At 42.2% G+C, this 27,472-nt stretch overlaps 1 protein-coding gene across 2 annotated transcripts in view; it reads right to left on the bottom strand.

Moving 5' to 3' along the window:
• The window catches only part of LOC122811905 (glycine N-phenylacetyltransferase-like), a 662,545-nt gene that overhangs the window by 574,665 nt on the left and 60,408 nt on the right, over positions 1-27,472 (bottom strand). Inside the window, exon 2 of one of the 2 annotated variants that reach the window (XM_044084060.1) lies at positions 14,160-14,264. In XM_044084060.1, coding sequence (XP_043939995.1) covers positions 14,160-14,264 — 105 coding nt within the window. Of the gene's footprint in view, positions 1-13,427; positions 13,554-14,159; positions 14,265-27,472 lie in introns of those variants that run through there. The other variant, XM_044084061.1, reaches the window with a different exon arrangement.

Here is a 27,472-nt window from a genome sequence, read left to right as displayed (position 1 = left end):
TAACATTTCTCTAATTATTAAGTCATTGTCATGCAAGTTGTATCTATTTTTAACCAATGAATGTTGCCACATTATGTTTGAGTTGGTATAATTGTTTAAACTGTAGATGTTTTTGTATTATTTTTGAAGATTGTAAAATTACCGCTCTTAAACTGTTTTTGTAATACTTCAGAGCTTTTCTCCCCAGGTCTCTGCTGAAAATGGAAACTTATCCAGTTGGACCTTCCCAGGATTCAAATATCAATAAATAAAAGGTTTGTATCTTAGCTTTTTTTTTTTTTTTTTTTTAACAGAGGTAATTATGATATTATGCATTTTGCAGTCATCACTGCTGATTATCCAGAGTTTATTTTTATTTATTTATTTTTTTAATTCAGCAAGAATATCTAGATCTAGGGATATAAACGTCTGTCACATTAACATAACGGTTAGGAAGGACTGGTATATCTCACAGAGGATACTGCTGTGGAACAGACTCCCCATCCCCATAAAACAAAGTTTATCCTCGTCCATTTTCAAGTACAACTTAGATCTATCGATGGGAAGCAGAAACTTTACCCAAGGACTACCCTCTGTACTACTAAAGAAAAGATACCGCTCCTAAATGTTTTATCTCATTCATGGGTCCCCTCAAATTTACCTATGGCATGTTTCTGGTTATTCTCATTAGGGATAATATATAATTATCACCCATGGGAAGAGTAAGGCCAATCTATAACCAAATGGGATAGGTTATTTCAAGCATAAAAAAAGGGAAACTTGCTAGGTTTAAAATGGCCCTCAAGGACAGCTAGCCTAGTACTTTCCTATGAACTTATAAGAGACATCTAAACAGTAACAGTCTCAGTACCGAGTCTTAGAGATAACAGGAGAAACCAATGGAGTGCAAAGCAGCCGTCAACTATGCATCTCATTCCTGGATGACAGCCACTGAACACCATCGGACACATTTGCCAATTCTGTTCAATAAACACTTGCCACATAAAGTGATGGGAAGGCTTCACTAAGATGCATTTTTCCCAAGCTTGCTAGCTCTTCGGTAATCACCACCATACTCCTGCTGCACAGCCAAGTAGTAAGAGTCTTCTAAGATTACAAATTCCGGCATAAACTACTGTAATGTAAGCAACTTGAATCTTTTCTTAACTTGCATAAAATGTCACTTACTTTCTGCCCATATAGGTATGGAGCTGCCACAATTTTATTTAGTCCAAGTGAGCTGCATGTTTGGGTTATTCAAGAGTCACCAATAAATGAGGTATTCTAGGGAACGCCATGTCAGTGTCTGCTCTTTCAAGTCAGGCTCAATTCAAATGCAACCCCAAGTGTTCCACCATGAAATACTCTGACCACTGCTATATTACTGTGACTATGTCCATGGTATACATTATGGTTGATTGAAGGTCTGTGCACTGAGTTGTGTGCGACACTTATTTCTGAGAAGCTTATTGCTTCCTGAATTATTCTGGTTTGGTAGGGGGTGGCTTTTTGTAAATGTATTCAACAGAACTGTTGTACATGTTGGAATAACTATTTGTGTGCTTACAGGCTGGGGTTGCTGCTGACAGGGTAACACCAATATTCTGGATCTAGTTTAACAGTTATCAACCAGGAGGTCTTTTCAAGGACAGTGTATTTTCAGTTCATATCCTGCCTGACAAACGTCAACTACCAAGTCTTTGAAAGTTAATTCATGTATAACATCTCCTTACCTAATCTAAAATCCTTCCCATTTAAAAATAAAAATCAGAAATGTGGACTGATAGCGAAAACTGTGTTTACCTTTAAGAAACTGCCACTGAACTAATATATGTTCTAATAAAGTTTATGGTTAAACAAGTTATGGCTGTTCTCTTTTGGATGTTTAAGCTACTTTGTAGGAGATTGCTAGGTGCCTGCACTAACAGATTTTAAAACTAAAAAAAAAAAGTACAACTCTGAAAATACGAAAAGCAAGGCAACCTTCACCATATGATCTCACAGTGGTCACTAGTTAAGATCAAATGCAACAGGAACAGGCCTTTTTAAATTAAACTTACATAAAAGGATGGATAATAAAGTCAAGCATATAACAAGGATACGAAAGGTGATACGGGGAAAAGCAGATACAGACATACAGAAGCAGGTATTGGCAGTGGCCTCAAAAAACTTGAGCTGGTGGTTCAGTATGACCTTAAAAAAACACTTTTCAGCTTCTGCAAATCGCAAGCAATTTCCTTTAAGCCTCACAAAAAGAAATATTATGTCTAGTGCTGGCACACAAGTTTTTTTTTTTTTTAATTCGGAAGTATTTAAAACACCTTAAAGCAGGGGGAAAAGCTAAACAATTACTCGCATGGCAATCTGTTACAGCAGCTGCCTATCATGAAGCCCAAAAAGTCACGAGGGCTCACATTTGAAAACTTTACTGTATTATCACCAGGGAGCGCCTGAGCCCCCTCCTTTAAAAGATAAACAAGAGACAGTGAAGTGTGTGCCCCAGTCATAGTCCACCAAGTATGGCTCAGAGATTATACTTCAATTTAGGGAGACAAACAAGGTCTATAGACAGAAACGTACTCAAGCCAAAAAAGCCAAAGACACTTGAAAAGCCCCTCAATGGGCCACAAGTAACCAGTCACACAAGTTAATAGAATCAGAGGAGGTCTTACAACTGCTGTAACAGTTTCTGCTAAAACAGTCAGCATACTTGTAAATACCAGAACTTGTAAGAGATTTGGGATGCATAGCTAGGCTCAACAAGGCCCTTGCAGTCGTTAGCCTAGTAAACACCTATGAACCTATGAATACTCCAAGTACATAAGATAGAGACCTAACAATAGCAGCCTTTGTTCTGAAAATGGTGCTCACCTAAAATGAAAAATATATGTACTTACTTCAGACATGATGTGCCAAAAGGCATCAATTATACCCAGTGACAATATCCAGGCACTATATCACATGCAAGGCATGAATTCTCAAAAGGAACACCAGCCCCTAACACTCTTATAAGGAGTACAGTCTGGGACTGTCCTAAAAGCCATGTGGAAACTTAGTGGCCCCTAGCTGCATCACTTTAAGGGGGTGTGCTAAAATCTCTGGCATTATAGGACGATAATAGGCTATTGGCCTGGGGGCCCTTATAAGTCTAGACAAGAATTTCACCCATGTTCCCGCAAAGTCAGCACCGGTTTTCCCTGTCCATCAGGGACACAGGTGTGATCTCAGGGGTATATTTTCTGTTTCCTATCCAGTCATCCAGTTTCCTCTTAAAGAGGGCTAGTGAGGTGCTTTGCTTAAAATGGACAGGAAGTCTATTCCACAGATGGGTGAGTCAATGGGACACAAATCTATCCCACCAACAAGTTCTATTAATGTCACAGACCAGGTTGAGACCTTGTGTGCAGGTTGCGTGAGTGAAGTTTGACTTACGGATATGCAGCAACTCCATCAAGGCTGAGTCTGAAGTGGCCTTTTATGTCAGACACAGATCACCTCTGAGCAGTCTGTACGAGACTGAGTGGAGGGACAAGGATTTTAGCCCATCTGTATAGGATAAGTGTTTGAGACCCTGTATTTTCCTGGTCTGGAACCTCTGTGGTCTCTCCAACTGCTGCATGTGCTTGGCAAGGTACATGCCAAAGGGGGCATTGCACTCGATAATGGGTCTGATAGAGGAGCACAGGGATGTTATGATCTCCTTGTTGCTGGATGAAATACCCTTGCTTATGAGGTGGGCCATGTAGAAAGCTTTCTGTACAACATTAGAACTGCAGTTTTCCTTTTTTGGCCATTTTTAAAGACGTGAGCTCGGAGAGCCATCCTCCATCCACAAAAGTCCTAGAAATCAGGAATGCACCTTCTAATCAGCAGGGACACCCTCCTGGGGACTCATCCAGCTCAGCCAGAGAAAGCAAGACTGCCTGATACAAGGGGGGGCCCCTCTTCAATCTATGAGAGGGTTCATCTTCCTAGTAAAGTGGGTGAGTTCAGAAAAACAGGATGCACACAGGGGCAACAGAGACACCATCTAACATGGTCTGCATTTGCTTTCTTTTGTAGGTTTTCAAATAGGTATTGGGACACCTCCCAGTGAGGACTCTTCCTTAGAAGAGGGCAACAAAAAGCCTCAGCAACACAATCCTGTCCTTGTAATATCAGTATAATCAGAATTACAAACAAGCACATGGAAGTCTACTATATGAACTGTGACAAGCAAAACTTGACATCTCTTCCTTTATCTCAGAATAAGGAATGACTGTCCACATCTCCAGTACCTAACTGAGAAGGAAGAATAAAATCTGGACAGTTAAAAGAGGCTGGAGGAAATTGAGTCCCCCCAAGTGGCAGAGAACACCCTCTTCCCATCTTTCCAAAATCAACTAACTCCTTATTAGGTAGCAGGATGAAAATGTGGTGTGGCTTCTGGGCATATGCACTACTGTAGAGTAGACAAAGGAATTTGCCCCAGCAAGTCAATTATGATTTCACTCCACTTGACAGAGGGGTTGAAGAAGGCACTCACCGTCCTGCTATAAGCAGCATGAGCTGTAGATTTCCAGGCTGCAAAGGTAGCTTCCTCAGGAACAGTAACTTTGACCAAGAAAACATGAGAATCTTCCTCTTCTTTTCTCAGGTACTGTTAGAGGGAAAGATAAGCCAATCTAGAGAGGACTAAATCAGGCTGAAGGATTTACCAAAACAGAAGCTTTATCCATTGGAGAAGGAAATGAGGAGGGGCGCAATCAATGTCCTCATCAATCTCAGGGATAAAGTTCAAGTCCCTTTACCTGGTCATAAAAACAGAAACACTCCTGGATCCAAAATGGTACAAACATTATGTAGTATTCACAACAAGAAATGTAAGCATAAGAAGGTGGAGGAAAAGTTCTATGCTGCTTGGGGAATGGATCACCACAGTTGGTGCTGGGTGGTGCTGGGATAAGGAGGACATGCATAGGCTCTAGTACAAGCACAATGTTCCCAGAGGAAAAGCCCCAGCAATCACAAGGGAAGGTCTTATAAGATTCTGGACAGCTGGCTGAAGTCCAGCATCTAGGGCAATAATCAAAAATATGTTGGCAAGGACAGAACCATCCACTAATTATGCTAGTGAGCCCTAATGAAAATGAGGAGAAAAAGTAAAGAATAACTGGGAAGAGTTTTCCGTCCCACATGCTACCACACAGCCTATGACAGGGAACTGTAGAAACTTCATCCTTACTGCAGATTACAGGGGGACGTGCACCAACTACTAGACTGCAGAAATAATACTGCAAATATACTCTGGGAAACAGCATCCAAAATGATTCTGTTGAGATGCACCCCTCACAGACCTCTAGTAATTGGCCAGTTCATAGGTTGGTACTAAGCTATCAGCCCTAGGGCCTATACAAGTCTAGCCATAACAAGTCCCTGGCTATTTCTTCCCACACTATTTACTTCCCTGGACCCCTGTCTAGCAGAGCGACTGACATGATCCCCGGGGTGAATTCCCTTTCTCCCATCCAGTCGTCAAGGTTCCTTCTGAAGAGGGCCAAAGAGGCACTCTGCTTGACATGTATGGGCAAACTTTTGTCCTATGTTATTAGAAATATTTGGGAACAACACAGGTAAACTGATGACTTGATTGATGTTCACCTCCAAGGCTACTTTGGGTAGAAAGGATGGATTAGTATGTAAAGTCTGTATATCTTTGTGGAAAACCAAGTAAAGGGATTTTGAGGAGTGTGTCTCTGGTTCAGAAATTCACCTTGCTGAAGTGATGGCCACTAGAAAAATTTACTTCCAAGAAAGAAACTTGAGATCAGACTTGGCCGAAGGCTCAGAGGGAGGCAGAGTCCAACTCTGTAGTAATCGCATAAGATCCCTTGGTGGAGAAGGGTCTTTAATTGGAGGTCTAAGCTAAAAAGTACCTTTAAGGAAGGCTTTCCATAACTTGGAAAAAATTAGAGGGAAAGCATCATCTCCAGTATTTTCATCAAAAATGGCTGCTAACTGAACTTTAAAGGTGGAAAAGTTAGCCCCTTCTTGAAAAACTGAAGCAAGAAAATCTAAAACAGCAGGAACAGGTGCAGTAAAAGGATCCCGTTTTCTCTGGTTAGCCCAACAAGAAAATCTCTTCCATTTGCTCTTGTAAATTTTTCTAATGGAGACTTTTTGGGATGATAGCGAAAGCCTTGGCTGTATAGCTATCAGTGGAATTGGAGAAACCATGCAATCACCTTGAGTCTTGGAATGATCAGGTGTGCCTTCCCTGTGGAATGACAGGTCAGATCTTCACTGGTATCCAGTGTCCAAGGAGGACATGGAAGATGAAATCAAAGAAAAGGAAATGATACTTGACGAGGCCAAAAAAGAACAATGAGGATAACCCTGCTCTTCAACCAAAGTGCTTTCTGAAGAAATTTGGGGATTAGAGGTAAGGGAGGATAAGCATAAAGGAGACCAGAGGGCCAAACATGAACTACAGCATCTCTCGGTGACTGCCACTGGTGGAGGTTTAGGGCAAAGAATCTGCTGCACTTGTTCAGGGGAGAGGCGAATGCATCACAGCAAGGCTGACCCCATTAGTAGAAGATTCTCTCCACCACTGCTTGATTGACACACCACTCGTGAGGCATCAAAATAGTCCTGCTGAGTTTGTCGGCCAGTCAGTTGGACTTCCCTGGGATGTGCATTGCCATAAGAAAGCAACTGGAGATCATCACCCACTGCAACACTCTCATTACTTCTCGACAAAAGGGGTAGGACCAGGTCCCCCTGTCTGCTGATGTACCAAACCACCAATATTTTGCTTTCGGATAGTAATTGTCCATGGAGAAAGAGTTCTGAAAAGCCCAAAACGCTAGGAGGACTGCCCTCATCTCCAGGACATTAATATGCAAATTAATCTCTTCTGGGGACCACATGCCTTGGATAGTCTGTCCCAAGAAATGCCCCCACACCTCAACTGGGAGGTGTCCATTGTCACCATGGCTACTGGGGTAGCAACACAAAGGGGTATCCCCTGACTAACTTTGCTGGACTGTATCCATCAAAGAAGGGAATTCTTGCAAACCCAAGAAAGTTTTATCGGACAGGACAGAGGCTGTAGAAGAATTGATCACCGTACAGCTAGTGTCCATTAAAGAACACACTTATGGAAACGAGCTGCTGGGAGCAAGGTAATAGCCACAGCCACTGATCCCAAGGCCTGAAGAGCCAGTTTCACCTGGGGAGAAGGGTGTGAAAGAATCTGTCTGACCTGCTATTTTAAGGACTGTACACTGATGGAAGAAAGGCCAACTGATTGGTGGTATCTGGGTGAGCTCCTATAAACTCCAAGACTTGAAATGGTTGAAGATGGGACTTGACATAACTGACTGTGATCCCTAAAGACTTACATAACTGCAGTAAGTAGATCCTGGCCTTTTTGAGGAGATGCCTGGTAGAGGCAGTGAGGAGACAGTCTTCTAAATAAGGAAATACCCTGAATCCAAGCCTCTGAGAAGAGCTGCTACCTCTGCCATGCACTTGGTGAACATCCCGGGGGCTATGCTGAGACCAAAGGGCAGGGCTCTGAATTGGTAATGACTGGCCCCCAATCAAAGGAGCAGGTATCTCCGGAAACATCTGTTCATTCTGAAGTGATAGTATGCATATTGGAAACTGACAGAATACATCCAGTTGTCCTTCTGCAGAACAGGTAGAATGGACTGAACCGTGACCATCCAGAACCTAGAGTTCTTTACAAACTGATTTAGACTGCTGAGGTCCAGAATGGGTTTCATGTTCCCTGTTTTCTTTGGCATTAAAAAGAACCTTAAGTTCCAAATCCTCTCTGGTCTGGTAGATCTCTTGGGTGACTGTTCTGTCTAGCAGCTGCAAACTCCCACTGATTGGGTGGAACAGTGGGGAGATTTTTCTGTTTGGACATTGGAATTTGCAAAAAGGGAATGAAATATCCTCTGGATATAATTTTTTGCACCCAAGTGTCTTTTGTGTTTGATGCCCAGGCTTCTGGGTGCAGAGAAAAGCACCCCCTGACTAGTTCCATAGAAGAGCAGTCAAGCAACCCTTCAAAAATTCTGAAAGGGTTTATCCAGAAAAGAATTTGGAAACTTTTGGTTTTGCTGGCCTCCTCTGCTGTGAGGGTGGCGTCTTCCATTGGAATCCCCTCACCCCTTCCTCTGAGAGACGTTTCTTGTCATGAGTCCTGAAAATTGCCTTGTTACTTTCAGAATCGCATCTTTTTACCTACATGCTGATTCTTTGAGAATAATCTTTGCAGGATAGAAAAATGTATTCCCAGGGCAGACAAGGTCCTTCCAACTTGCTCACTACAGCAGTGTGTTTCCTTTACCGTAGGGCCAAACAAAGATCCATCAAAGGCTGCACTGATGAAAGAAGACGTAAAGGGTTTCCCAAAGTCGCTTAAGCGCATCCAGGCATTTCTTCCTATGGCTATGCCTGAACCCACCGCCCATGAGGAATCTTCTGCTGCATGAGAGATTAAGCTCACGGACACAATGGAAATGGATTTAAGGGTCACCAGCTGCAAGAAAAATTGTTTATGTTCCTCTGCAGACATGGACAATGAGGAACAGACTTAGAGAGCTCTTTAATCAAGTCTCTCTGCAATCTGGTAAAATGTGCCAACTAGTTGAGACCATAGTGCAAAGGTCGCTGAGATGTAAATGCCCCTTCCAAACTTATCCATTGCCCTAGACTCTCTGTTAAGAGGATGAACACGTACAGCTTTTTTCAGCTATTTCTTTCCTAGTGGCTGCCACCACAACCATGGCATCCATGGGAACTCCCTTACTCCATTGAGGACAGTCTTTGGGCAGAGCAAGAAACTTATCAGGGTGATGGGGAATGGGTTCCGTGACATCCGGTTCCTTCCATGTCTAGTAAGACAAGAGATGTATAAGGTCATCTGCCAGAGGGGTAACCCAAGATATAGATGGGCTGAAGTCTAAGGTTTCTAGGAACATCAACTCCTTCTAGGAAGGGGGATTGGAAGACCACCAACTTTTCTGGCTAAGGCTCTCTAGGATGTCTCTAAAAGAGATGTCTTCTGGTGGAGATCTTGTGGACCCTTCCCATCACGGAAGTCAGTGTCTTCGATTAAAGATTCCTGAGGGGAATCTACATGCCTTCTTTTGCACAATCTCTTCCTTCCAGGGGATCTCTTCAGTGGGATGATCTGAACAGATATCAGAAGATAGGCGAAGTTCCTGCACAAGAACTGCCTGGAAGCTCTTATGTGCCAGCTGTCCCAGACTGGTAGGTTGATTAGGCTCAGAATGGTGGTAAGACCTGAAGATGCAACAGTAGAACAAACTCTTAGGTGAGAGAAAGCCCTCTCCACCACCTCAAAGGCAGAAGGACTGGGAGAACCGCTGCTAGCCTCACTAGAGTCAAAGGTCCAGCTGCTGCCAAGCTCAGACCCCGCCTGGGCTCCTTCCACGAGAAAGGAGTTGGACCAGACCTGTTCAGGGTGAAAGCTCAGAGGGGGAGTGATAGCTCCGAAAACATTGCAGTCGAAACCATCTACCTGGATCCAGCGCCAATGTTTCGACTCTGAGACTTGTTCTGCTCTAGGGGAATCCGCATCGAATGAGTCAGGGATACAGCTGGAGTCACAGATTTAACTATCTTTGGATTAGACGCTTTGACTCTTGGAATTCTTGAAGCTGAGGGGTCCAAAACTGCTGGGCAGATCGGAGAAGGAGAGACAATGGGATAAGATACAGGCTAGAGGCTCACAGATCCAATGAGAAATGGACGCGGTAAAATTCCCATCTGGATCTGACACCTAAGGAACTTCATCATCCTATCCACATCTGCTTCAGAAAGACTTCGGGATGACCTGACAGATGAGGACGTGACTATCTTTTAGGTATCTCTTTTGTAGCATGCAGTATGCTACTTTTTAAAAATAAATAGTTGAGGGAGGGTTGGGGGCAAGGCACAGTGAATGGTTGAGACAGGAGGGAAGGTTTTTGCTCTTCAATAGAAGAGTTGTGCGGGGTGTAGATCTAACTATAATAAGTTGCTTGCTTATAATGTATCAGCTTATTACAATGAAGTGCTTTATTGAACTTGAAGAGTGGAGAGGGTGGGGCACTGGTTCACAGTACTGGCCAAGGGTGCTGGTTGAGCTAGCTACGCTTCTGCAAGATTGTTAAAACTATGCTAAAGAATGATAAAAAGAAGGACTAAAATCAGATTTAATATGACTTTTGTCGATCACTTCACTTTTTTCCTTGTTGGCCAAAGAGATGGATAAATTCAGGTTCCTTGCAAAAAAAAGAAAAAAATTTAAAACCATCTGTTTCCTGTGGTCCAGAGTCTGATTACCTCAGCTGCCATTTTCTTACCATGTGACTGCACAAGTTGCTTAACTATTTCCAAGCAAAGTCTGAAAAAGGGGTCCATGTAGACGAGTGCTCTACTCCAGCAAACAAACAAAGGTGAACATGTTTAAACTGCAACTGGTACAAAACTTAACCCATAAGACAGCAAGTATAACTCCGCTTCCATTATTTTAATACCAAAAAAGTTTTAACTGCATTTACTTGTTGTTCCAACATAACCTCCTGTTCTTCCACTATTTGACATCTCCCTTCTTGTACCCCCCCCCTTTGTGTCCTGTTATGAATGCTCTGTTGGTTTGAACCTCAGCCTCAAACTACTTCTGCATAACTGTTGACTCTTACTGCAGGGAGACTTATGAAAATCAAAAAAAAAAAAAAAAAACACTAAAGAACTCCAAGCCAATGTTAAACATTTTTGGGTTACAAACGATATCTCCTGCTGTTCTTTTCATTCCACTTCACTGGTGTGCTATTTTTGAATTTTATGCGTCCATTTCCATACAGCTGGTCGTGGTTACAGAATGAAAATGAGTTAAGTGGTCAAGAAAAAACTGCTTAGAAGAATAATCACAAAAAGTTAGGGAATGTACACTGAAGAAAGTCTGAAATATTTTCGGAGGATAAACAACTAGTGAAAACATACAAATAGAAAGTAAATTTTGTGTATGCAGTAACCTCCACCCTTACACATCTGCCACCCCCTCCCGCTAACTAAAGCTCTGATAAGAGATCATGATTTTCTCTAATAATCAGAGTTTACAGCAGTTTTGAAGCATTGCTTGTTTAAGCTGTACTAAATGTACTGCCAGACTAATTCTACTTTGGCAGAAATGACTTGCAACTGGCACAGAGTACAGGAACACTTGATATACAAGATGATATATAAGCCGCATGATTTTGATGTTGTCTATGTTTTATCTAAGTTTGTAACCCTACTGAAAACTGCATATTATAATTATCTATAAATGTTTCTATCATTCCTAATATATTTGTACTCTGCTTTCTGGAGCTTTTTTCCCCGGGCCTCCGCTGAAAATGGACATATATCCATTCGGACTTTCCCGGTAAACAAATGTAAAATAAATAAAATAATCAATATGAAACATACTAAAAGCTAGATGTGAAGAATATCTGACTAAAACCGTATTTACTGTTTAATGACGATAATATACATTGGAAAACGACACAAATGCCCAGTGGCGTAGCTAGGGAGGGCGAGAGGGGCTGTCCACCCTGAGCAGCACTTCTGGGACTGTAACATTTGTTTTTAAGAATGGTCTGGTAAGGCTGCTTCTGTATGTGTGTGTGTGTGTGTGGGAGGGGGGGGGTAAGTAAGGGGTGCACGTGTGTAGGATAAAGTAAGGGTGTGTGTGTGTGTGTGTGTGTGTGTGTGTCTGTAAAATGCCCCAGTTATGGATACCTGGTGGTGATGTACACGGGCTCAAATCCTGTACCTTAGGTACAAGAAACAAGAGCCTGAAGTCTCTACCCCTACCACCACTTGTGATTCAAGTAGTTTCTGGAATGTTTGGCTTGGCTCATACTTGCGGTCTGCTCCTCTTAAAATTTGTAGTTTTCTGGCACATCAATAAGGACTGAATTCATTAAATAATTACAGCCATTTAAGTTTTAGTCTCCTGTCTTTCAGGAAATGCATGGTAATACAAAATATTTTATTCTAACAACTTTCTAAAATTATACAAGCTATGCTTAAAATTTGTCCCTGGTTCTGGGCCTTTGACCCCCCCCCCAATAAATGTTGGCTTTTTCCAGATTTCTTATGCTGCAAAGTTGAGAGATATAGTAGAGTGTCAAAGCTCATTTTACAAGGAGCTGAGAGCTTCAGGAGAAGAGAAGCTTAGTGCTGCTTATGCCAATTCTGTTTGCAATGTGCAACTGTTGTTTAGCAAATGAGATCACTATTGTGCTGAAGTATTTAAAAGCACTGTTAATGGCACAATAGGTAGTATACTTGCTTTTGATGCAGAAGGCTGTCAGTTCTACTCCCACAGTATGTAGATGGATTGCTGATACTGTACTGTGTTGCACTTTAATGGGGATGAATACTGCAGTCCTGAGAATGTCCTCCTCTGGAGGAGACATCTATTATTAGTTTGCCATCCATTCCTTATTGCAATATTACCAGCTTACAGTACCACTGGCAATTTACTCTTAAAGGTCAACACCACTATTTGTAGATGAAACAATGAAATATACATTTGTTTGCTAGCAGCAACCTCTTTATTAGTTACAGATTTCTTTAATGTGGATTTATTTAGATGACTTTTACTTCTGTAGAGATTGTGCATATTTATCGATATTGGTGGATTGTAATGACAGCAGCTGAGTAGACGTTTATGATGGAAATGTTCTGAATCAGGCAGTTTTGTCATTATTGGTTCATACATTTTGTTTAATTGCTCACTGGAAAAATGTTCAAAACAATAAATTTAAAACGAGCTCTAACAAGTGTGCTGCATTATACAAGGAATATAATTTAATACAATCAGGAAGGTGAATGAAAGAATACATGTATGTTTGCATGTTCCTAAATATGTGTGCAAGGGGTCTATGATTTGAAAACAGCCCAAAGGTAAGTCACTGCTCAGATGCATATTCTTTGAATGGGGGTTTCAATGAATGTGAGTTTCAAGGGCAGAGAAGTTTTAATGCTAAGTCTGTTTTTGTTGAGAGACTGTATTGCTTTGTTTAGCAGATGTCTGTCAGTATTTCTGTTATAAAATTTAAACTAAAAGTTTTAAATTAAATCCAAATCACTGCGGAAGTAAAGCATAAAATAGTATGCACATTACAGTGTTTATGATAAATGGGGAGAAACAGTCAAGTAATGAGGCACTGGAATGGCTGCGTGTATGTGGGGGTGGGGGCTGTGTATGGGGGGGGGCCCATTTGACCATGAATTTGTGAGGGGCAGCAAACTCAAAGACATCCCTGGCGGCACAAACTCTAGCTACGCCATTGCAAACACCTGTTACATTATGTGAAAGAAAAATCAGTTAAGTTACTAATTAAATAATTTAAATTTCAAATACCCATAAAAATGTAGTACAGTAAATGGTATACCTGTGCACTCCAGTTCACTTTCATTGCTGTCTAATATCACGGGAGATTCAACATCCACTTAAATACAGTGTAGACTTTAACCATAACTCTTGCTACTGTGTAGACTGTGAACAAATAGTACTTTTCTTCTTTGCCCTACAAGTGACAGAAAAACCATGGCAGTACCATTTTCAGTCTGATTAACAGTAGCTCACAACCTAAGTCTACTCCTAGCTGGAGGACATCAGCATGGAGGTATGCTGTAAATTTGCAGAGTCAGAATGAAAATGCAAACACTGCTGAAAATGTTAGAAACCACATGGTGTGAGACTGAGGTAACACACTGATGTCAAAAACAGGACAACACAACCATGTCATTCCTTTGACAATAATTTGTCTACTAGATATAAAAACAAGTTTCCAAATCATATTTTCTAGTGCATGCAAATTGAATTAACCATGCCTAAAGTTTCTAGACAACTGCAAATGATTATGAAGAAAGGATTTCACCGTTTCTGGTTTGTATGAAGGGTTCTCTTTTGTAGTAGATTTGAGTTTGAACCAGGCCATATTACTTTTATGTGTGGACAATAAGCTAAAGAAAAAATGCTCACTGCAAAACATTTACACTAAACAGGAAAGGGAAAAAATTGCTATTCCCAGAGTTTCAAATACGTAATTGCAGATATGCCTTTCCTGGTTATTCATCAAGGTACATAATAGTGAAGCCTATTTAGAAAACTACCACAATACCTTCCGTGGACAGCAAAGCACAGTCTTGAAGTCAGGCCAGGAATCCACAAGCACTTCAAGCTTAAAGGGGTTCCCCTTGCAAATAATTTGCAATGCACCATACACCTGCAAAATGGAAAAAAAATACAATTTCAAGTCCATGCAAATTCATACTAACTGGAAAAATTAAATCACAGAAAAGTTTGAAAACTGGAAGTTAAGTACTTACCATGATGATCTGAAAGAGCAGGTCCATCTTTCTTCACTAGTATGACAACAGTCAGCAGGCATTAAGACCAGTAAGCAAAGGCAAGTAAAACTTTTTCTTACTGACTAGCACCCTCCCCATTTCTCACAACAGACTGTTTACAATAAAAGAATGGAGAGCTACAAGACCAGAGATGCCACAAGTTGGGGGAATAAAAGTGGGCATGTTAGACAGGATGGACCTGCTCTACCAGATATATCATTATGGTGATTAACAGGAGGTCACACCTCTATAAACCAAGACAGAGTCTCAAGCAAATCTTCCTAAGGAGTTCTATCCATTGGAACATGCTCTCTAATAACAGTGGCTTTAAAAGAAAAAAAAAACAGGACATTGCATCCAGATAATAGTATCTTCCAAGAATACAGATGATACACTAAAAAGCTGTTGCACATATATTACACAGCACAGCATTCTGAAAAAAAAGGCTGTAGAAGTAGCAGATGCTCAAACTAAATGAGCCTTTGGTACTATATATAGCAAGTGACTCACTATACTGATTAAGCAAATCTATATATAGTCTGATAACCATTTTGCTGAAGTAATCGCATACACTTTATGATCAAGCTTTCTCTTGGAAAAGGAGCTAAACAACTTATTTCTTCATCCTGTCAATCTAAAGTCTATATTGCCAATGTATATGTATACAATGGAGATTCTCTCTCTGATAAATACACTCCAAACAGAATGCAGGAGTTTCCATAGCAATGTAGACTGTGACCCTGTACCTATTAAGAATTCGATATGGGGGACTTAACAAGTGCTAGCACTTCATCGAGAAGTGATGTTTTTCATCAAAGATACTTCAGATCTGTTGAAACTGCAAGATTGAAAAGGAGTGTAAAGGTTAGTTTCACCAGTATGAACTATAGTTCTCATGGTGGCACAAGGAAGATCCCTTTGAGTAGGCTTTGGAAACTTCAAGTGCTAAAAGAGCATAACAGTGTAGTCACTACAGAAATTAGTAATGGCTGACTGCGCCAGTTAAATGGAAAAATACCTTAGCTTCAAATCAAAAATTTCAAAGATAATTCAGAATGGATTCAACAGTGGCTGACAAAGGGTCACATCCTTTAGTTGGACAAATACAGAAATTGACCAGTTCTATGTCTTTGTGCTGGGCTTCTGAGAAGTAAATACAATCCAAATAACTTCAGAGGAAAGTGAAGGGTTATTCTTGACTATGGGAATGGATGAAGCTGTATGGTAAGACTGTGGGAAAAAATGTCTGGGTGATATCTGCCTGACAGGTGACTGAGTAACATTTTTGAAGGACAATCTTAAAGGCTTCTCCAGCAGATGAGGCAGGAGCAATGGTGGGAGTCGTACCTGCAGAAGCTGGTAAGGGCCTACAAGAAAGAATTAAACCCTTTGTAGCCTAGATCTTTAAATGGACTCATCATAAGGGAAACTGGGGAAAGCAAAGAACAGAGGAGTCCAGAGAGCCACTTATAGACCAAAGAAACTTTGCAGTATCCCCTCAGTGTGTTGTTGGGGTGGGGGGTGAGGGAGAAACAGTTGCTACACTTGGCACTGACTGAGGAAGCAGAGAGACTGCAGGAAGGCTTGCCTCACCTGCAAAACAACTCCTGCATCAAAGGATTCAGAGACCACATGTGAAACAAACAAGACTGTGCACTGGACATATAGCCTTAACAAGAATGCAATTCACCACCTAAAACTAAATGACTGAATGGCTCATACTATTTTCTTATGGCTTCCCAACACAAGGGTAAGACTGTATACCTTTTCGTTGTTGATGTACCAAACTACTATCATGCTGTCCCCAGGGTATAGCAATTACACTCACACAAAAGCAGTCCTGAAAAGCTGAAAGAAGTACTGCCTCATCCGTCTGATGCTGATATGACAAGTGGAGTCAGTGGACATCCAGACACAACAAACAATCTTTTATTGTAATTTATCTCCCATTCCTACCTTACAGCAGACATGCTCATAATGACAGCTGCCATGGGCTTAAAGAACTGAAATGGGTACCCTGTGATGAGATCCATTTCACCACTGAAGGTGCTTTTTGCATGCTTTGGAAATCTGAATTTGCTGTGACATGGGCACGGATATGTAGTACCACTGGACATTTGTTGTCCAACCACACCATGTGGACGCTGGTGTGGGTCACCATTGATATGAATACCATCATGAGGTCCTTTGCCTTGAGGCAAAGATGAGATGAGATTTTAATAGAGTTCAGTACAATGCAGACTTGGAATGAAGGGGAAAGTATTCTACTCTACTGGAAGAAGCCCCCCCCACAAAGAAGTATCCAAACTGCAAATGATGAATGTGAACAGCTGGGAGAGGCAAAAATCTGACTGTATATGGTTTACTATAACATCAACGGTGTGGAATGTTCTAATCAGAAGTGCGCTTGTTACAGTTATAGGCTGAACCATAGCAGGCACTAGGTGTCAGTCACCAGATATGGAAAAATCGGGGCTCTCTGTTACCTCTGATTTTGCAGCTACTCTGTACATGCATTTAGTAAATATAGCAAACACAGAGAAGTCTGAAATGAAGTGTCTGGAACTGGTATTTATTTATACAATTTGTTAATTGGGGTACACCACTGATCCCACTGAACCAATTTCAGTCACAGTCCAGAAAGTGAAACACATCAAGAGGAAAAAAATAAAAATGTACACAGTAAAAGAGCACACTATAAAACAAAGGGACAGTTAAGTATACAATGGAAAAATAATGAGTCAGAAAAAAACATGTACATTTACATCAATTACAGTAGCAACATATTAGGAATTACAGAAGAGATGCTGAAGTGAAAATGACAGGCAAGTATGCGTCAGAGATTAGGAAGTCAAGATTATATAACCTGATGCAAAGCATTTACAAGCAGTTTGTGTTGTGAAATGTTTTTAAGTTCTGCCCAAAAAGAGGAGTAGTTGGAAAGGCCTTTAAGATTTGGGGGAAATCCATCCAGAGCTTCCAAGTGTAGAAAAGGAGTGTTCAGTGCACTGAAGTCTGATTTTAGGTGCTTGCAAGACAGGTCCTGAGTGGCTATGACATATAAGGTTAATGTGATGCTGGCCGTCTAAATAAACTGGAGGAAATAAGGGCAGGAGTTTTCTTTCAGGAGACAGGAAAGTTGGAAGCCAAAGACTAGATTAGCTTGTTATTAAACCAACTGCCATTTGGCTTTGGCTAGTGTTAAGGCAATGGCGTTCATACTTTGGGGAAGAGGTAACGAAGCAGCAAATGGAGATGGAGATAATGTGAATGGTGGTAAAGTTTCTTTTGGAAGAAGTTGCTACAACAGGTAGGCAGTATTCAAGCTGGGTTAGAAGAATCCCTTTGCCAATAACATTTACTGTTAGATGGGGGAAAGAGGAGAATCTTTTGGCCCAGAAGAGTAGGGAATTTATCTTTTTCCCCAGGTGTTTGAGATGATGGTGGAAGTTAAATGACAAAGCCAGACTCCTAGGTACATGAAGGTGTTAATATGCTCAACGGCATTGTTAAGGTGGTCATGAATAAGAAGTTAGTTGAGATTCTTTTGCCTTTTAGTGGAAGTTCGAAGAGCATAGTTTTAGTTTTTAAGGAATTGACAATATTTTTACTATTGAGCCATTTAATGAAGGAGACAACATTATTTTGCAAATCATGTTGAACTGAGTGAGTTGGGTGGTTGAAGCGGAAGATAACCATGTCATCAGTGTATAGTGAAATTGGAAGTTGGGGAAGGTCAACTGTAAGCTTATTTATAAAAATGGAAAAAAGAAGAGAGGCCAGTATGGAGCCTTGAGTGACTCCTTTAAATAAGGGAATATTGACTGATGTACTGCTGTTAAAATTTACTTTGAAATGTAGGTTGGATAGGTAATTTTGGAACCAAGGAATAGCGTCAGGACTACACCCACTGTTAGTGAGGTAGTTAAATAGGATTGGGTGGTCAACCAGGTCAAAGGTTCTGATAAGGTCTAGAAATATGCACCAGTAAGGAGGCCTTCATCCACAGTTGAAAGGGTATGATCAGTGAAGGTCTGAAGTGCTGCAGTTGGAAAATAAACCATGCTGCTTGGAAGAGAGAAGGTAATCTTCACTTATATAATTTTGAGTGTTGATTATAGACCAGTTTTTCTAAGGGTAGGGAGGTTTGAGATTGGGCAGTAATCACTGGGTAGCTTGAAGTTGTATATTTTGGAGAGAGGTATGAATTTAGCTGTTTTCCATATTTTGGGCAGAGAGTTTTGAGTTAAGCAAAGGTTGAAGATGTGTAGTAGAGGACTAACAATGTACTCCCTACATTGGGATATGAACAAGGGGGAGACCGTCTCTCTTCTTGCAGGTGAGTCAAGTTTTAGGTTTTCAAGGAGAGGTATATCATCTTTGGTCATAATCTTTTTAAAGTAGAAGAGGGGAGTATAAGGGGGAGGTGAGAGAAAGGTTGCGTGAGGGAGTGAAGTATGTGAGTTGTTGGAGGGATTATGGATGAGAGAGAAGAGCAGGAAGAGTGAGCACTAGGCAAAGTTTTACAACCCGTTAACTGGCTGACCTCTACCCAGTAATGTTTAAGGGAGTGAAAAAGTTTTGACTGATGCGTTCTCATATGATGGCTCTTATGATGTCTAACTGCTTGTTTGGACAGGTTTCTGAGGAGGGTATAGTGTTATCTGGTACAAAGAGCTGGGTCAGACTTCTAGGATTGCTATGCTTTGTCTCTGAGAGATAGGAGGGTTCTGAGTGCTTAAGTGAGCCAAGTGTATTTCTTGGGCTTATGCAATCTTGTGAATATACGGAAGAAAGAGTCTTGTAGATTACACAGAAGTTGGGTGAAGAGCTGAGCAGCACTGTTAGGGGCTGAGAAGAAGAGTATAGGGGTCCAGCTGAGAGAGGATAGATCTGTTTATAGTTTGTTAAGGTTTACTTGATATTCAAGGGGGAATTAAGGAGCTTAGGATGGGACTTTTTATAATCAAGGTCGACACTGAAGCTTACAGAACAGTGATCACTTTGGCTGGGACATGGTATAGAGATGCAAGAAATAAGTGAGGGGCTGTCTGGGATTATTAGATCAAGCAGTGAATAACGTGATGAGGAAGGTTTGGGTCTAGTGGATTCAGAGACAAGTTATAGGAGATAAAATACATTAAGAATCTCAAGTATGCAGTTTTGTGAGGGGCCAAAGAGACGGAGGTTAAACTCACCAAGAAGAATACGATTTCTGACGCTCTGAACAGAGGAGGTTATTATGCTTTTGTAATGAAGCAGGAGGAGGGAGATAGGCAAAAGAATCAGGGAGCTAAATGGAGAACAGATTTATGTTACTAACCAGTCTGGAAGTAAATCTGAGAGGTGTTACTTTGAGAAAGTTGTTGTATGTTGATGTCTGACTTGAAAAGAAGAGCACCTCCTCCTTGCCTTAATCTTGGCCTGGCATCAAGAAAGTAATCATAGCCTGGGAAAAAGTGGTGTACTGAGAGATCTTGTAGCTTAAGCCAGAATTCTGTGACAGCAGTGATTTGGGGATTGCAAATAGAGATAAGAGAGTTTAGTTGGTTTATTTTATTTTGAATGCTTTGTGCATTAACAAGGAAGCAGGACAAGATGTTTGAGGCTGGATTTGACTCAATGTTACTACATAAGAGAAAGAGGAGTATGGGTGTGAACTTTAGGAAGAATTTGGGAAGTTTTAGGGAGTAACTGTACATGGATGCCAGTTGTTGTGCCAGAACTGTGTATGTACAGAACGGGATAAGGAGTCTATAAGACAGCAGTGGAGGGAAGGAGTGTCAAGGTACTTGTATTGTACTGGAGGGTAGAGTGAACAGGACGTTGGAGAGAGAAAAAGAAGTTATGTACCTACCATAACATTCATGTTAGTTGTCCTTCATCTCCCCTTCCTTCTTGTTGGATGGGTTCGGAGCCAATCCTCTGCTCCGACTTGGCCACTTACTATAGCTCGAGAGCTCTTTACTGGCTTAAGACTACCCCTTATCCCAGAATGCCCAACGTCAGCTACCCAGATCTCGTTTGAGATAGCTCACACTAGACATAATTATAGAAGATAATCCATTAATAAACCTGGATGTACAGTTAATTGTCATGGTTTGGTTGGGAAGCAACTAATAAAACAAATTAGCCGGTGAAACTCCTCTCAATCCTCGAGGAAGGGGGAAAAAGGGAGGGACGCAAGAAGGAAGGCGAGATGAAGGACAACTAACATGGAACTTTATGGTAGGTACATAACTTCTTTATGTTAAGTTGACCAATCACACCTTCGTTCTTGCTGGATGGGACAGCGTCCCTAGCACCTCAATCCTGGGTGGCTCATTGGAACAGACTCTTCAGAACCATGGAACCAAAGGAAGCTCTGCCCCGGGAGACCACATCTACTTTGTAATGAGAAATGAATGTATGAGGATCTGCCCAAGTAGCTGCTGCACAAATTGAATCTATGGGCAATCTAGATTGAAATGCTACCGAAGTAGCTACTGACCTGGTTGAATGACCTTTGGGTTTTGTTGGAAGATCTTTTTGTCGCAATTGGTAGGTAAGGACGATGGTGTCCGATAACCATTTTGACAATGTTACTTTAGAAACTGGAAGGCCTTGTTTGTTGTTAGCAAATGAAAGGAACAACTGATCTGATTTTCTCACTTCTTTAGGTCTATGGAGATAGAAACGCAATTGTCTATGCACATCCAATTGGTGTAATCTGTATTCTGCCTTGTTGGAATGATTAGGGAAAAAAACAGGGAGTTCAATGGACGGATTCAAATTGTGGTCTCAACAAACTTTAGGTAGAAAAGATGGGTTAGTTCTCAGGGAAACCCATTCTTTGTGAAAAACTAGGTATGGAAGGCGAACACATAGTGCATGAAGTTCTGAAACACATCTGGCAGAAGTAATAGCAACTAAGAAAAGAGTTTTCCAAGAGAGAAATTTCAAGGAACATGATGCTGCTAGTTCAAAGGGTGGCAGTATCAAGGAGGCAAGAACCAAATTGAGATCCTCAGGTGGAAGTGGCTCTTTCACTGGAGGTTTAAGTAGAGATGTATCTCTCATGAAGGCCTTACAGAGTTTGCGAGACATTATGCTAGAGTTAGACACTCCGACATGAAAATTTGAAATGGCAGCCAGTTGTACTCTGGATAGTAGCAGCTGCTGCACCAGAATGAAACAGTTCTGCTAGGAAATCCAAAATATCGTGTGCAGGAGCTGTAAAAGGATCTAAATTCCCAGAATCTGCCCAGAAAAAGAATCTTTTCCATTTGCTAGCATAGACTTGCCTTGTATTTGCCTTATGGGAAGAAACAATAACATCACGCACTGCTGGGGAAATACTGGGGAGCCTGGCAAGGATCGAAAGTGGAGTAACTAAGCTGTGAGCTTGAGAGATTGAAGGGATTGGTGTAGCCCACCTGACTGATGAATCAAGAGGTCCAGTACTGGGTCCAGAAACCAAGGCTGAGCTAGAAGGTGGGGGTGAAGGAACGGAAACCAAATTTGTTGAGGCCAATAGGGGGCAATGAGGATCATTTTGCAACCCAACGATTTTGCTTTCTGAATGACTTTTGGAATTATGGGGAAGGGGGGAAATGCATAAAGGAGTCCCTGAGGCCAATCGTGGACTAGTGTGTCCCTGGGTGTCTGACCTGAAGGAGGAACAAGGGAGAAGTAGCTGCTGTATTTGTTGGTGAGGGGAGAGGCAAAGAGATTGCAGCAAGGCTGGCCCCATTTGCGGAAAATAAGATCCACAATTTCCTGTTTCAGAGACCACTCATGAGGCATGAGGATAGCCCTGCTGAGCCTGTCCGCTATTACGTTGGATGTCCCAGGGATATGAGTTGCCATCAGAAAACGTTAGGAGGAAATCGCCCATTGCCACAGTCTGAGGGCCTCTTGGCACAAGGGGTAAAACCTGGTTCTGCCCCGTTTGTTGATGTACCAAACCACTGACATATTGTCTGTCTGCATTGCAATAGTCCTGGCAGGGAGAGAGTCTTGAAGAGCTTGCAGTGCTAGGAGCACCGCTCTCATCTCCAGGACATTGATGTGCAAGTGGTACTCGTGAGGTTGCCAAGTGCCTTAGACTGTCTTCCCTACATAATGTCCTCCCCACCCTATCAGGGAAGCATCCGTGGTCACTGTGGCAACCGGATGGGGTTGCATGAAAGGTCTGCCCTGAGAAACTAGTGGGGAGACCATCCACCAGGAAAGGTGTCTTTTGCACGATTCCGTAATTAGCATCATGAGAGGCATGGCTAATTCCTGGAAGGACCATTGGGTGAAAACAAGCCACTGAAGGATTCTCATGTGAAAGCGTGCTACGGGGACTAGAAGAATGGATGTTGCCATGGACCCTAGAACTTGAAGAACATATTTGATTTGAATTCTTTTGCTCCTCAGGAGAAGTGACACTTGTTAACGAATAATGGAAACTCTTTCCTGAGGCAATTTTACATCATTTTTCTTGTGTTTAGCTCTGCTCCTATGTATGTAATAGATTGACAGGGCAACAAGGCAGATTTTTCGAAGTTTACTGTGATGCCTAGTTAAGCACAGGATGTGATGGTGTAATCTCATGCTTCTATAAGTTGTTGCCTGGTGGTAGCAGTGAGGAGCCAGTCGTCCAGATAAGGAAACACCTGGAATCCTTGACGTCTCAGGTGAGCTGTGACTACTGCCGTGCATTTGAACACCCTGGGGGTTGTGGTGAGACCAAAGGGCAGAGCTCTGAATTGGTAATGACTGGCCCCTAGCCGGAAGCGTAGAAATCTCCTGGGCCGTCTGTCCATTTTTATGATAGCAAGCGTCCTGAAGATTTATGGAGCACATCCAATTGTCCTGACCCAGAAAGGAGAGAATGGACTGCTGTGTTACCATCCGAAACTTTTCTTTTTGTAGAGATTTGTTTAACCTGCTGAGATCCAGAATTGGTCTCCAGTTCCCAGTCTTTTTAGGCACTAAAAAGAATCTTGAGTAAGTTCCGGATCCTACTTGGTCTGTGGGGACTTCCTGGATGGCTCATTTTTCTAGCAGTCTTGAAACTTCTGTTACTGCCTGATCCCTTAGATTGGGTGCAGCATCTGGGATGGATTTATTTTTAAACAAAAGGGGGTTGATGAAAGGGAATATTGTAACCTCCGGACATAATGGCTAGTACCCATTTGTCTTTTGTAAGCGTGTCTTTCACCTGAGGCCCAAAGAGAGAGGAGCCATTAAAGGGGTATTGGTAAAGGATGCTCTGAAAGGTTCTGCAAACTGACACAGCCGCAGCCAAGAATGTCTCCTAAGAGCTACTCCTGTTCCCTCAGCTCTACTTGCTCCATCGGCTGCGTATGAAATAAGCCTCATGGAGGAGTTGACTACTGAATTAAGAGTCGCAAGCTGGGTAGCTACCTTGGCTGAAGCTCCCTGAGCTGTAGGATCTTGTATATCCAAGCTCTTTTAGGAGATTCCTCTGAAGCCTAGTAAAATGGGAAAGATAGTTCAGGGAACTAAGGGAGAAGGTCGCTGATGAAAACATTTGCTTCCCATATCTGTCCATCGTCCGAGAGTCTTTATTCGGTGGATGGACAGATGAGGAGGTTTCAGCTAACTCTCTCTTTGTGGCTGTTGCTACCACCATGGCATCAATTGGGACACCTTTAGTTAAGAATTGTTTGTCCTGGGGAGCTGTGATGAATTTATCGGGTCTCCTCGGGACAGGTTCCATGGAATTTGGAGCTGACCAAGCCTTATGAGACACTACAGACATGAGTGGATCAAAAGGCGGAGACACCCAGGAGGTGGAAGGTCGGGAACCAAATGCATCCAGGTATACAAACTCGTCCTCAGAGGGGGCTAGGGAAACCAGCTACACATCTGCCAGAAAATCTCAAGGATGTCCAAAAAGGAAACATTTTCAGAGGGGGACCTTGGGGACTCCTCTGATTCATCCAGGTCTGTATCTGAGGTGACAAACTCAGGGGAATCTAGATGCTTCCTCTTACACTTTTTCTTCCGGGGAGCCTGCTCAGAATGCTCTGGGGAGGTTTCGGAAGAAGCGGGTTCACCCAATGGGGTGTCCTGGGGCATAGGCTCCCTACGCTTTGGGGCTGGGGGAGGAGCAGAGGTTGTCTCAGGCACCATGGGGGGACGGAGCTGATGGAACCAAGAGTGGAGACGGCACTCTCCGCATGACCTCAAAAGCATCACGGTCTCGACACTAGGAGGGATCCAGCTCCGAAGAGACAGGAATACCACCCTGCGCCGAGGGCGACAGCTCCGAGGCCAATGTGGGAGCCGAACTCAACTGAGCCAACACTCCGAGAGGGGGGGGGGTCAAGACAAGGGTCCGGATGCCACTTCCCACCTCGGAGCAGACGAGAGCGCTTTGCCGCCCAGATAACTCGATAGAAGAATCGAGGTAATTGGAGCCAACGTTGGAGCCGATGAGGATGTCATTGGAGCTGAAGGAACTAAGTATAGTCGGAGGAGGAATCGAAATCTAAACAGATGAAGCCGAAGCCTGTTGAGGTAGGCTCGAAAGCATTTTAGCCAGGGCCTCTGACTTAAGCAACCTACTGACCACTCTCACCACATCCTGATCCGATAACCTCGAGGATCGAGAGGAGTGGGAAGATGAGCGATGATTGGACTTGCTTTGGAGTAATGGTGATTGTGGCACAGAGAGAATTGGCTCCAAAGGAGACCTAGCTCTTTTGTGGCTCTGAGACGGCTCCGAAGTAACAGCTGGAGCCAACGGAGGGGTAATCTTGTCGGTGCCAGCCGGCACCAACACGCTTGGTTTGTCAAGCTCACAGGTCGGTTCCGAACAAGGAGCCAACGGCTTGACTGGTTTCAAAGGTTTCCCTGGCTGAGATGCTTTAGCCGAAGAATCCTGTTGTAATAATCCACACAGGATAAGCTTGTTATTCCACTCCTGCAGGACCCTTGGACTAAAGGCATGACAAATAGCACAACTATTGTGCCCATCTGTCAGAGACATCTTCTGACAGCATGAGTCACACTTTTTAAAACCAGAGGTTTTAACTTCCTTAGACATTTTAGTAAAAGTCAAACTACTATAAAAAAACTAAAAATTAATAAGACGTTAAAGGAGAGCCTCTAACTTAAACGGCTGCCCTTTGGGGGGGGGGCTCTCGAGTTCAGGGAATAACAGAAGGCCTAACGACTAAGGGGCAACGGCCAACACAGCACAAAAATAAAGCACAAGGATGAGATAAGGGGGCTTACTGTAAAAGAAACTTACAAACTACTACCAAAGAAGAATTATATCATATTTTAAGCACAATATTTTAGTTTAAAAGAGAGAAAAAAATTATACTAAGCCTGAGCCAGTATTAATCGCAAGCTCGCAGCTAAAGCTGCAAACAAGATCTGGGTAGCAGGCACTGGGCTTTCTGGGATAAAGGGTAGCCTCAAGCCAGTAAAGAGCTCTAAAGCTATAATATGTGGCTGAGCCAGAGCTGAGGATCGGCTCCAAACCCATCCAGCAAGAACGAAGGCGAGATTGGACAATTTAGCATTAATGATTTTGAGGTAAATGGTGTTGGAATGCATTTATTTTGAGAGGAAGATGTGAGACTGGTAAATGCTTGGATGAGTTTAGCAGTAGTAGGAAAAAGCAGAATATTAGGAAAGACATTTTATTTGACATTTTTAAGCAATGAATATAATGGTATATGGAAGTTTGGTATGTGTTCCCATTATGGAAGAAAGTGGAATACATGTGTCTAAGTGGGAGGCGGTAGATAACGAGTCGGTGCGGTGGGAGGGGAGTGAAGAAGGGAGGAAAACATGCTGAGTGTGATTCAATCAGTCTGAGTAAACTCAGAAGACCCAGGGCTAATCAGAGATACCAGCTCCTCTTTTGCAGCCAGGTAAACCGGATTAAAATAAATAAATAAATAAAACAGACTACAATCAGTATGTTAGATAATATTTCTGCTTAGCTTTCAGAAATAAGAAGTTATGAACTCACCATAACGTTCCATGTTTGTTGTCCATCTCGCCTTCATTCTATACTGGTTGGGTTCGGAAAGGAGCATCGGTTTTGACTCGGCCTAATTCTAAAGCTCGAGAGCTTCCACTGGCTCGAGGCTATGCCCTATCCCATGATGCTCAGGGAAGATTACCCAGATCTTGTTTGCAAGAGAAAGCATAAATACCATGTAAGAATAAATCAACTTGTGTAGATAAGACTCAGAAGGGAATCAGAGACTCCATAATCCAATTATAAAAAGAATTATCCGCTCGATCCTCCAGGAGCAAAGGAGAAGGAAGGAGGGTAAGAACGCAAGAATGAAGGTGAGATGGACAACAAACATGGAACTTTATGGTGAGTACATAACTTCTTAATGTTATGTTGTCCTATCTCGCCTTCATTCTATGCTGGTTGGGACAGCGTCCCTAGCACCTTCTTTGTTGGGTGGATCAGGGGAATAAACTCTTCAGAACAGTGAATTCAAATGAAGACCTGTTCCGGGAGGCAGCGTCTACCTTGCAATGAGTGATAAAACGTATGAGGTCTTACCCATGTGGCTGCTGCTGCTGCACAAATGGAATCCAAAGGGAATCTGGCCTGGAAGGCAGAGAAAGTTGCAATAGCTCTTGTGGAATGGCCCTTCACTTTGCCTGGTAATTGTCTCTTTTGAGAGTTGTATGTGAAGGAAATACAATCTGTGAGCCATTTTGAAAGTGTTACTTTTGAGACTGGTAATCCTTTGTTTTTTTTCCCCCAAAAAAAGACACAAAAAATTGGTCTGACTTTCTGAAATCTTTAGTTCTATGCATGTAGAAGCGCAACTATGTACATCCAACTGGTGTAATCTATATTCTGCCCTGTTGCCATAGTTTGGGAAAAACACTGGTAATTCAATAGATTGATTTAGACTGGTCTCTGAGCACACTTGGTAGAAAGGAAGGATTAGTACATAAGGAGACTGTCTTTGTGAAAAACTATGTAATGAGGGCATATAACTAGAGCTTCGAGTTCAGATACTCGTCTGGCAGAGGCAATGGCCACCAAAAAAGTGTCTTCTTTGACAAAAACTTTATGTCACATGATGATGCAGGTTCAAAG

The sequence above is a fragment of the Protopterus annectens genome, chromosome 9.part0, assembly GCF_019279795.1.
Source record: "Protopterus annectens isolate FY-2018-M chromosome 9.part0, PAN1.0, whole genome shotgun sequence".
In the NCBI taxonomy this organism is placed as follows: domain Eukaryota; kingdom Metazoa; phylum Chordata; order Ceratodontiformes; family Protopteridae; genus Protopterus; species Protopterus annectens.
This window is presented reverse-complemented; position numbering and strand designations above follow the sequence as displayed.